A 12,271-nucleotide genomic window follows, 5' to 3' on the forward strand; every position below is an offset into this window, starting at 1 on the left:
CTCAGGGAATGTTTATTAAGATGTTAGTATATGGGATAGAAATATACACTAAAAGTCAAGAGGTGGAAGAGAAAGAACATCGGCACCAAAATCAGATTTGAACTCCTGGTAGAAGGAGATGTAGTAGAAATAATTTGGATTGTCTGAACAGAGGAGCTTGCATATCTGTGAAGACATGTGAGGGTGAACTATGGAGATTGAGCACTGGCTACAAATGGTATAGTTCCTTTTTGGGAGCAAGAGACATCAATATGAAGAACTTTGAGAGAAACAGCAAAGACAAATGGAAGTGTTGGATTTTGTATTGGTTGTGATCACAAATTTCTTAATTTCTAAATCCAGTTTTCCTTCATCTGTAGTCTCTCACTTGTCCATCTCCCCATTACTACCCACCTTCTATTTTTCTGTCTCTTAAGAGGGAGATAACAGGATTCATTCAGACAAAATTAAAATATGGTTTATTTTAGCAATGACTGGTTAGTGAAATGAAGATTCAGCTTGCATCTGGTCACTCAGATCCTGGTTTGTCTTGGCAAATGCTGGTTCCACCCCTTTATTCTAGATAGATGGGTTGTTAGCCAAGGAATAAATTGGAGTAATGCTCAGGTATTGTGTAGGATTCAACCAGTTATGTTCATATATCACATGACACCATAGCTAGTCTTAACTATGCTTTATAAACCAATTTCAAATCATGGCTTTAGATCCTGGTTTAATGGATCCTAGTTAGGCCTGTGTTCAATTAAGCTAAACCATGATTTTCAGTTATGTCTAAACTGAACCATAGTGTTCTCGAAAGTAATTCTATCTCAATTGCATTTCCCTGAACATTTAAAAACCCAGAGAGGATTAAAACCCCACAAAGATGGATCTCTGAGATGTCTGGCCGTTTTCCTAGTAGAACTTACATGCCTTGCTGCAAGCATCTAAAATAATAAAACGTTCATGGGGGGAAATCAGTTTATGTATGAAAATATACCACAATAGTTATCTGGTTATCTGCACAAAGTATAATATTAAATTAACCATTAGCTTTTTCCATTACACTATTAACAATACAGTTAATTTATTGTATGTTAACTATAATGAAAATGATTTCAATGCCGGGGGTGGGGGATTGGAGGGGAACAACATGTAGGTCATATCTTTAAATATGGCTCCTGACAGCAGGTGAGTTCAAGAAGAGTCCTACATAAGACTTGTAAGAAGGATCATTGTCCAGTTATTTGCTGAATTCAAATTGATAGTGCTGCTTGGGAACTTTTACACACCAAAAGGAACGATTGTCTTCATAAGAATTGACAGCCTATGTCAAAAAGAACTAGTCCCAATAATGAAAGCATTGAGAAGTCAGTGGTGCTGACTTCCTGGGAAGTCAGGCATAATTGCGGTGAACAATGAGGTGCTCTCAATGTTAGTCAAGTCCAAATATTCTAACAAGCATTTTTCTGCAAAAGAAAGAAGACATACATTTGGTCAATACTACGCAGTGAAATCCCAGAATTAAATACCCTTTTCCATTTGTCCACTGTGATCAGGCCTTTTCAGATTCCATATATTTTCCAAAGAACTTGAGAGGATCATTTCTCACCTATTTTAGATCAAAAACACTGGTTTTTCAATTGTGCAGCAAGACAAAAAAAGATCCCACTCTCCAAAAAAATAGATTGTTTGACCCAAGCCGGTACTGTAAAATTAACTGGGTAGTCTTGGGCAAGTCATTTCCTTTCTGCCTAACATATCTCACAGGTTTGTTAGGATCATATCAAAGTGATGTGACAATTCTACCTGTGCAGAAGTGAGCTCTCACTCAGAACACCACTTATGTGATGTTGTGCAACCAGGGGCAGGGGGGAGGTTATACTAAAATAATGCAGGTTAAGTTACCCCACAAACTCCAACACACTGATGATCACAAGTGTAAGTTAACTCTCAGCTGGACCGCTGCCCACTGCTTTATGTATGTGGTTGATTGACTCTCCTGAGCTGCCATTCTCTTCTCTCTTCTCACTGCCTCCACATGAACTTCCAAGCTGTTATGGCTATACATGGCTTGCTGAGTCAGCTCATAAAGCGTTGCTGGGAGCTTTGTTGTGATCAAAGAATCCCCGGAATACTTTTGTGCAGCTTTGGGTAGCTTTTAAACACACTCACCTCTCTTTCATCCTGACACATGGCCCAGGCACCTCCAAGACAGCCATGGACTATTTGACTGATACACAGAATCAATTCAATCCCACTCAAGACCAGCAGGATGGAAAAAAGGGTGACGTTCCATTGGATGATATACCTCGGCTCCCGGCAAAGAGACCAACTGCTGTGGTCAATCAGGTACCTATTGAAACAGATAGAAGATTTTAATTTGTAGCCAAGGGAGAACCTGTGAACACCAATAAGTATGTCCTCCTCCACAGTGCTGCTCTACCAAATTGCAATAATTTGTTCCCAGTTTTCTTTTACTTTACTTTGAAGGCGTGTATTTCTCTATTATTGAACTGGAATGTATATACTGGTCAATTACCAGCAAGACAGCGGCCACATGTTGGCAGCTGGAATGTGTTGGGGCAAGAAATCTTGTCCCAGTGCACTTCCTTCCTGGTGCGAGCAAGGAGCAGAAGCATGTCTCAGAATCACCAAGACCACCCCTATGAGGAAGTAGTCTATCATATGATTCCTTAAGAGCTCAAGCCCACACCTACTATTTCAGAAACTGTTGCTGACCATTTGTATAATTTAAAGAGAATCTGCAGACATAAGAATGTAAGAACAAGCCAGCTGGATCAGACCGGAGTCCATCTAGTTCAGCTCTCTGCTACTCGCAGTGGCCCACCAGGTGCCTTTGGGAGCTCACATGCAGGATGAGAAAGCAATGGCCTTCTGCAGCCATTGCTTTCTACTGATCAAACTGATTAAACTGGTCAGTATATGTGATTTTACTCTGATAATGGTGAAAGTTGATAAAAACAGGCAGAGGCCATCAGCAGCCAAGGGCAAATTGCCAACAGAAATTCTGATGGCTACCATATAACACTGGCAGATGCACAGCCACCCAGCGCTTACCCAGAATCCCTTTCTGCATGCAAAAAACTACATACCCTCCATAGGAGTTAGCGAATGGATAGCACCAGATCCTCTCAGTCCAGCAAAAACAGTACGGGCCCTGAGACAAGGCCAAGCAGCAAATGATGAAGCAATATCCAGCACCAGCAATGCCAACACAGGCTACCAGGACTACTAGCAGTGGCTGCAGTATGAAAGCAGAAGGGAGATGTCAACATCTGTTATATTTCTAACAGGCAATCATGTTTAAATGTCTGGAAGGGAAGAGGGTTCACTTACTATGCAATTTCTCCCATAGTGCTCATGGACAAAGCATCTGTTACAATGATCGTATTCTAATCCAATAAGTATGAATGCTGGGACCAAAACCTGAATTAATATTTGAAAAAAAATTGTTTAATTTATTTCATTCAATTGTACTTCACTGTCCTCTCCAACAGGGACCCAAAGTAGCTTATGTACAGTTCTCCTCTCTTTTTTTACTGTCACAACAACCCTGTGAGGTAGGTTAGCCTGAGAGACTGCGACTGTCCCCAGATCACCCAGCAAGCTTCCATTCCAAAGTAAGGATTCAAACCTGGGTCTCCCAGATCCTAGTTCAACACTCTTAACCACAGCACCACTGACTCCAATATGATTTGCATGTCATTCTATTTGTAGCATTTTTATCCTAAGTTCCTGATTAGTTGCCAAACCAATCATGTTGATCAGTGCTTCTTGAGCCATGGAACTTGGAAAGAAACCAAAGTAGCATCAACTGTGGAGTCTCAGATGTGAGTGAAAAAGAATTAGGAACCACTATTGTAGGGTTTTCAAGGCAAGAGGTGGTTTGCTGTTGCCTGCCTCCACATCATGCCCCTGGTATTCCTTGGAGGCGTCCTATCCAATACTTGCAGGGCCGAGGATGACAGCGTGTGATTGGCCCAAGGTTGCCCAGCAAGTTTCTACGGTAGAGTGGGGATTTGAATCTGGGTTTCCCAGATCCTAGTTTGACACCTTAACTACTAAACTACATTGGCTCACACTTATGAAAGAATGCCATAGATACATGCAGCGGCGAAGAACATAAGAAGAGTCCTGCTTCATCAAACAAATGGTCTGTCTAGTCGAGCATTCTTTTTTACATGGTGGCCAACCAGTTGCCCTGGAGGGCCAACAAACACAGCATAGAGCAGTGATGGCAAATCTATGGCACTCCAGATGTTCATGGACTACAATTCCCATCAGCCCCTGGGCCAGCATGGCCAAGTGGCCATGCTGGCAGGGGCTGTTGGGAATTGTAGTCCATGAACATCTGGAGTGCCATAGGTTCACCACCACAGGCATAGAGGCTGAGGCCTTCCCCTGACGTTGCCTCCCAGCATTGGGTGTCAGGTTTATGGCCTCTGAATATGGAGGTTCCTTTCACTCAACTATTAGTAGCCATTGATGGACCTCTCCTCCACAAATCTGTCTCATTTCTTTTCAAAAGCATCCAAGATTGCAACCATCACTGTGCCCACTGGCAGGGATAGTTTAATTACCTGCTGAGTAAAGTAGTATTTCCTTTTGGCCAACCTCTACAGCCTATTAACTTCACTGGGTGTCCCTGAGTTTATGGGAGAGGGAGGAAAAACTCCCTCTATCCACTGTCTCTATCCTCTGTAAAATTTTATAAACATTTATCCCTCCTTAGCTGTCTTTTTTTCTAAACTGACAAATCCCAGACTCTTCATCCTTTCCTCCTAAGAAACGTACTCCAACCCCAAGATCGTCTTGGTTGCCCTCTTCTGTACTTTTCCCAGTGCTGCAATACCTGTTTCAAAATATGGTGACCAGATATTGCATAATGGAGGACTTAATGGAGGACTACACCATACTTTGTACTTTGATATCACCTAGGTTTCTCTACAGCAACATCTACAACTACCTAATATTCTACCAGACTCAGTGGTGGGATTCAACTAATTTAACAACCAGTTCCAGTGGTGGGATTCAAATAATTTAACAACTGGTTGTTTACAAGTACAATTTTAACAACTGGTTCTGCCGAAGTGGTGCAAACCTGCTGAATTCCACCACTGACCAGACTACTTGCATTCAACTCCTGAAATTTAGCTTTAAGGGCAGTCTCCACCATCTAATATCTGTCACCATTCAGAATAAGAGGTGGTTTTATACCCAACATTTTCTATACCTTTAGGGAGTCTCAAAATGGCTTTCATAAGTGGAGCTAAGAGTTCTGAGGGAACTGTGACTAGATCACCAAGATTACCCAGCAGTTTTATGTGAAGGAATGGGGGAATTGAACCCAGTTCATCAGGCTAGAGTCCATTGCTCTTAACTACTATACCATGCTGCCTCTCCAATAAGATTCAATGAACTACATGATCATGAACCATAAAGGGGACAAGGCTGTAGAAGAGCTTTTAGTTCACATCACCCAAGAATCCTTTCTGGTCTCATTAGGGCAAGGCTGAGATGAATAGCTCTGAGGTTCTGGCTAGCTGCACAGCCAGAGCCATTCAGCTGGCATAAGAATATAAGAAAAGGCCTGCTGAATCAGACCAGTAGTCCATCTAGCCCGGCAACCTGTCTCATACAGTGGCCAGCCAGTTACTCTGGAGGCCCAACAACACTACTTCAAGGTGTTCCTGGCACTAGTATTCATAGGTTTACTGCCTCTGAAAGTGGAGGTCCCCTTTAGTCACCAAGGCTAGTAGTCACTGATGGACCTATCTTACAAGAATCTGTCTAACCCCCTTTTACTTCCATCTGTGCCTGTGACCTTTCTCCAGGGCCATTTTAACTTCTCAGTCCACACCTAGGTACCATCCAGTCATGAAATGTAATAAGAAAGGAATCACTAGAGACAAACTAGATGGAACAGTGGAAGATCTGTGACTGGATTATTCTCTTTTCAAACTCTCAATTACAACCAAACAGAACACTGACTTGGATTGGAGTTTCAGGGTGGGAGACCAGGTTTAAAACATACTGTTTTCACAGTTAGAATTCTCTTCTCTCCCACCCCCAATAGTTATTTGCCCCAGTACAGAAAATACAGTGATACAAGTTTTTTTTCCTAAGGACTTCAACTATCCCTACTATAACTCTTCAAGTACATAGGTCAACAGGCCTGGATAAGAGGTCTCTTTAACAGAGGCTTAAAGTATGGACATTGGCAGCTGAAGTTTTTTATTGCACGAAGGTAAATAACATCACCTGGTAAACAATATCCCATCAAACCTCTATCAAAAGGAAAAGCTGTTGCCAACCCTATCTTCAAGAGGCTTCTTTAATGGCTTGATATTTCTTGAATGTTGGCCAGGGGTCTTGGTCAAAGGCATCAGTTAGGAACTCTTGAATGAGTGGGAAGGAAAAGAACTTTTCAAATGCCAGGCATTTTTGTACTTCTAATCCAACTAGGCAACTGGAATATGTTTCCGAAGAGAAATCCAGGAATGGAAGAAAACCCTCCAGTCGTGCATGCTCCAAGTGGAGAAATGAAACAGTTCTTCAGTAGTACTCACCAAAAGACCTCCTCCTACAATGCCATGAAGACAGCCCACGTAATTGCTGAGAAGGTTATGTGAGGCATATCTTGTGTCACCATTGGGGAAATAAAGCAAAACTCCTGCTACAATACAGAGCAAGGCAAGGACGAGCAGCTGGTACCCAACATATCTAGTGCACCTCCCAAAACACATATTGCTTGCGGTTTTGCAAAGTGTCGTCCTTCTGCCCAAAACCAGCCTGAAGGTACCTGCTTGAGAAACCAAAAGGGAAGAGTGAGCTGGAATCACACCTTCTTAAATACTCTGGGTTGCCTAATTACCTGCACGGTGATTACCTCTCAGCCTGACCGTCAGGTTGGGATGACAGAAAGTAAGACCTGACAGAGGCACAGAGTCCCTGCCTGTTACCAATCAAATGTTTGTCAAATTGCTACAGCTCTTCTCTTGGCTTTAATTTCTTCTTCTTAGAATGAATAATAGCGTGGGCAATCACACACGAATAACAGGTTTTTAGACACGAAGGCAGCTTTTTTGAGTGGAGTGGGGACTGGAAAGAGTTGAACAGAAATGAAGAGGAAGAAAGCAAAATACAATCATTTTTCCTGGTACAATATAAAATAAGAACATAAGAACATAAGAACAAGCCAGCTGGATCAGACCAGAGTCCATCTAGTCCAGCTCTCTGCTACTCGCAGTGGCCCAATGTAATAGTTGGTCAATGTAGTGGGTCAATGTAATAGTTCTAACCACATTTATATAGATTATGTAACTCTCCGTTGATTTAAGTTGCTTAGCATAGTGAATATAGACATAGAAAATGATTTGCTGAATCGGAGCACAGCTCCACCATTCCAGTCTCTGACAGCGTCCAGTAAGATTCCTCCAAAGCTTATTGAACTGGTTCAGTAGAGGCTGCAACTGGTAAGGTATACCACCTCTGAATATGGAAGTTCCATTCTTAGAACGTATCCAGGCCAAGGCTACAATCTGATTTTGGATTTCCTTCTGGGTAGCTGTTGTCACTTTTAATCTCTGTGGCCACAATTCATTTTCATTTGTTCTCAGAATAGATCTTTGTGCATTTCCTGTGTGCTTCCTTCCCCCAGAGTCATGAGCTTAATTCTTTCCTTAAAGGATGTATCAGTGCACTCATGAAGGTTTAGCTTCTGCTAAAAGAAATGTGGTACTTTAAAGAAAAAAAGGTCTTGGAGCAGAATGGTGATCTGCTCCTGAAAGCCCCACAGTTAATGAGAATAGGGAAATGCCTTTGTTTTCCCTTGCTTCAGGGTTTCTGCTTCTTCTGGTCTTCCCCTTCCCACTCCTCACAGACATTTCCCAGGGATTTGTGGCTGGCTTTGGCAAAAAGCACAAAAATATGAATGCAATACAGACATATTGATACAACATAGAAATATTGATATAAGAATGTTAAGGGCTTTAAAAACAAAGCCAGGAATCTTGCAGTGACCAGAAGCAACCTGGAAGTGGGGGCAGGCAAGCCGAACAGCAGGCAGTGGGGCACCTCCTTGTATGTAAACAGAGAAACATGACACACCACTACAACCCCACTGCTGAGCAAAGAGCCCCAAGGAAAACACTCCATGCATAATGGGCCCTAGTCACAATCTACGTTAAAGTTTTAAAAGATAAAAACTGCACTTTAAATTGCTATAAGATCCACACTCAGGCCAGAAAACAGACTGAAAGGGAGCTAGATTTGTCTCAGCTGGAGCGGACACACCACCATATACTTGAGTACTTGGACCCAAAATGAAAGACTTGAGGTGGGCCAACTGGTTGTTTAAATATCTGGGATCCAGAGATATTTTTAGCCACAGCTTTAGTAGACAAAGTTCTTTAGTGGTCAGGGTTCACTGGAAGGGACATAGGCTCAGTGACATGCTGCATGAAGTTGCACACATTTCCACATTTCTGACTAACATTTCCACACATTTCAACACACGGAGCACAATTTTTCTGCATCTCTCCTCCAGCAGCAGCCCAAAATGCCTCCCGAAAACCTGCTCCTGAGGATTCCCTCTCCTCCAAAAACACTATTTCAGGAGGCACTTCAGGCTAATGGTGGGGATATGGGTTGTGTTCTATAGGTGGAAATCCTTTCATTTGAACAAGTATCTAGTCTAGTTCTAAGCCAGTGGTGGCGAACCTTTGGTACTCCAGATGTTATGGACTACAATTCCCATCAGCCCCTGCCAGCATGGCCAATTGTAGTCCATAACATCTGGAGTGCCAAAGGTTCGCCACCATGGTTCTAAGCCTGCTTTGTATGCTGGAGATCTCAGGTTTAACTTTTGGCATTTTCAGTTTTACAAAAGAACTCCAGAACCAGGGCTGGGAAAGAAAGTTGCTTCTAGTAAAACACAGAGCTTGAAGAACCAGTGATCTGACTCATATAAGGTAGCTTCATGCATCTTCATATTTAGTGTGTGCTATTATTATGCGCAGTTGGCCTGCCTTATTTGTGTATGTGTATTGTGTGTTTGTATAGCTTCATTTAAACACAGGCAGCCTGATCTTATGTTTACTCAAATAGTACAATCATTATGCAGTGGACCTCACTCTCAAGCAAGTGTCTTTAAAATCCCACTTTTCATATGAAAGGGAGAAAGAGAGAGCATAGAAGAAAGCCGTCAGCAACTTGGAGTTTCACCAGAACGACAATGGTACTTAAGATCACTTGGGAATAGGGTTATCTACAGGTTTGGCAAAAAAATGTCTTGTCCCTTTGATAGGGGCTTAATTTATGAGAATTGGCAGCTGAAGCTTTTCATGGAATAGAGGAAAATCACATTGTTTGATGAATAACATCCTGTTGAGCCTGTACTAAGGTCAAAGACTGTTTTTGTTTTCCTTCAGGTAGTTGGCAACTTCTTGTGGAGGCTCCTTTTCAGTTCTATAGCTGTTGGCCTTGGTGATTTCCCAAAGCACATGACAACTTCCTCAGAATGTTGTATCCAGCAAGATTTAGGCGAGAAGCTGTTTTTTTGGCTTTGAAGAATATTAGTCAGATGTAAACATAACCCCCAGGTTTCCTCCACAGAAGGAGAAGTTTACATCCTATCCAGCTGGTGAATAGCTGGTGAGAATTGCCTCTATTATAGTACGGTTCAAAAATATTACTGTTAGCATCTGCTGTCAGGTCTGTTCAAAACTGCCCTCTTTTAGTGCAAAAATTCATCATGGTCTACAAATCAGAACTGATTTTATTTAGAGCATTTGTCAAAACAAGATGAGAGTTGTGTCACTGAAAAATAATGAAATTCATTCTGTGAGAATTGAGGCAACCATTTTCAGTGGACATCCTTTATTACTGAGGCAAAAGCAGCAACTTCCTTAGCAGCGTCCTGGTCACCATTTGCAAACTCAGCCTTTTCTTCCTTGGACCAATAGTCCTTTCCACAAAATAAGCGTCCCATACATGTCTATCTTTGTAAAAAGAGCACTGGAAACTGGTATCCCTGGTACCCCACCCTCTTGCTCACAACCACAGCACATGGAGAGAAGTGATGTCAGCCTTTCAGTTTGCACTGTTTTTGCAACAGACCTCTAGCCTCTATCTGTCCACCCATGGGACAGTTTGAGGAAGCAAAATTAGCACGTGGGGAGAAGCTGAAGTGGCTTGAGAATGTAGCAGAGTTCAACACTTCCCCTTTTCCACAGCAGCTACTTGAGCTTCCTGCCGGAAGGAAGCATACTGCAAAGAATGGTCTGGAAAGTGGCAGGAGGAACAACAGCTAGAATGGGGAACAGGCAGAGATCATGCCCTGCTCTGATATGTATTTATTTGCAAAATTTGTCAGCTGCTTTTCAAAAAAAAATAAATTCAAAGCCTTTTACAATAGAAGAAATTTTATTAATGATATAAGGACCATTTAAACAGAACCTAAAACAATAATAAACTTTTTTTTAATTACTAAACTAACACATGTGTACAAACAGGGAGGCGACCAGAACTGAACACAGTACTCCAAGTGCAGTCGCACCACTGCTTTATAGAAGGGCATGACAATCTTTGCAGTTTTATTCTCAATTCCTTTCCTAATTATCCCCAGCATAGAGTTTGCCTTTTTCACAGCTGCCATGCACTGAGTTGACATTCCCATGGAACTACCGTATCAACGAAGACCCCCAAATCCCTTTCCTGGTCTGCGACCTTGCACCCTCAAAAGCCATGCCCCCAACTGGTGGGTTACTCTGTCCAGTGAGACCAGGGCCCTGTGGGATCCATAGGCCCTGCAGCACAGAGCTGTTCCACCATACAGTTGAGGCTGTTTTGGTTTCCACCCAGGCCTCCCCTTTCCACTGGGGTCACTTCCTTCCCTTACTGACTGTCAGTATTTTACCGCCATCTTACTGTTAGAACTGTGAAACATGTTTTAATCTGTATTTATTCCCAATTCTGATATGTTTTTATTGTAAGATTATAAATTTAATTGTTGGAAGCCTCTCCAAGCCCACAAGGGGAGGGGTGACATATACATCTCACTGGACAGAGTAACCCACCAGTTGGGGGCATGGCTTTTGAGGGTGCAAGGTCGCAGACCAGGAAAGGGATTTGGGGGTCTTCGTTGATACGGTAGTTCCATGGGAATGTCAACTCAATGCATGGCAGCTGTGAAAAAGGCAAACTCTATGCTGGGGATAATTAGGAAAGGAATTGAGAATAAAACTGCAAAGATTGTCATGCCCTTCTATAAAGCAGTGGTGTGACCGCACTTGGAGTACTGTGTTCAGTTCTGGTCGCCACCTCTCAAAAAGGCTATCCCATGTCTCTAGGGCCGTACGCCACTGAACACCCGCATCTGCCAGTGTGGAAGGGGACAGGCCAGGGCATTCCCAGAGGTGGTGCCGACTTTAGTCGGCTTCCAGCCAGGGTTTGTCCTCAAATGCTTTGGCCTGGGGCTCAGAGTTACAGACCAGGACTCAGGTGGCATAGCTCCATTAAGCCCTATGGAGGGCTTCTGGCCAACAGGGCTTTGTTTTTATTCTAGCTGTGCTGCCTGGAAGCCTGTGGTATGTGGTATGGCAGCAGCACTGGTCACCACCAGGAACTGGATTGGACTGTAAGCCATGTTGAACTCAGTGGGACTTACTTCTGAGTAAACCTATCTGGGATAGAGAAGTGACTGTAGCAGAGGGCTAATTCTATCCCATTTGTGATTCATAAGTGATTATTTTCCAGAGGCCCAAAAAGCAACTTGGTGGCTAATTCTAATCCGGTGATATTTGGAAACACACAGCTCCGTACTTGGGCTTTCAAAGAAACTCACATCCTAAAACACAGTTCTGTTTATCATATGATGGATATTTTTAGCAGCTGCCACTCTGAAATATCTGGCTGAATTCCCACTGAAAATTTAATCCAGATTCAACCAAGTTTCAAAAGAATCGGCACCTTTTCATCCAGGTTCCAACATCCTCACTGCAGCATGTTTCTAGTGAAGACATCTAGGTCTGCCCCATTATTATTATTATTATTATTATTATTATTATTATTATTATTATTATTATTATTATTATTATTATTATTATTATTATTCAAAAACAGTTATATTCAGCAAACAAGATCAATATGCTGGATTTTGTATTACATCACACGTCGGACACTTCCCAAGCATCTAGGACTGTGTGATGTATCGACGAATAATGCGTTCAGAGCCGAGTAGGGTGGCCTTTTGCAGCTGACATATGGT

The 12,271-nt window shown here is 42.4% G+C and overlaps 1 protein-coding gene across 1 annotated transcript; it reads right to left on the bottom strand.

Moving 5' to 3' along the window:
* Positions 1–48: 48 nt before the first annotated feature.
* LOC125438482 (transmembrane 4 L6 family member 1-like) lies at positions 49–6,749 on the bottom strand. The gene is made up of 5 exons (XM_048506919.1): positions 6,573–6,749; positions 3,340–3,429; positions 3,096–3,244; positions 2,155–2,335; positions 49–165 (listed from the first exon to the last, which is right to left on the bottom strand). The coding sequence occupies exons 1-5, from the start codon at positions 6,747–6,749 to the stop codon at positions 49–51; spliced, it is 714 nt and encodes a 237-aa protein (XP_048362876.1).
* Positions 6,750–12,271: the final 5,522 nt, after the last annotated feature.

The sequence above is a fragment of the Sphaerodactylus townsendi genome, linkage group LG08 (assembly GCF_021028975.2).
Source record: "Sphaerodactylus townsendi isolate TG3544 linkage group LG08, MPM_Stown_v2.3, whole genome shotgun sequence".
NCBI lineage: Eukaryota > Metazoa > Chordata > Lepidosauria > Squamata > Sphaerodactylidae > Sphaerodactylus > Sphaerodactylus townsendi.

What these genes read in the sequence shown, in the direction of transcription:
- LOC125438482 (XM_048506919.1), bottom strand. Translation starts at nt 6,749, where the DNA reads ATGTGTTTTGGGAGGTGCACTAGATATGTTGGGTACCAGCTGCTCGTC. An exon ending in TTCGCTAACTCCTATGGAGG is followed by an intron (nt 2,336 to 3,095) that starts GTATGTAGTTTT and finishes CTGTTTCAATAG; the next exon opens with GTACCTGATTGACCACAGCA. An exon ending in TGTGTCAGGATGAAAGAGAG is followed by an intron (nt 166 to 2,154) that starts GTGAGTGTGTTT and finishes ATGTCTTCACAG; the next exon opens with ATATGCAAGCTCCTCTGTTC.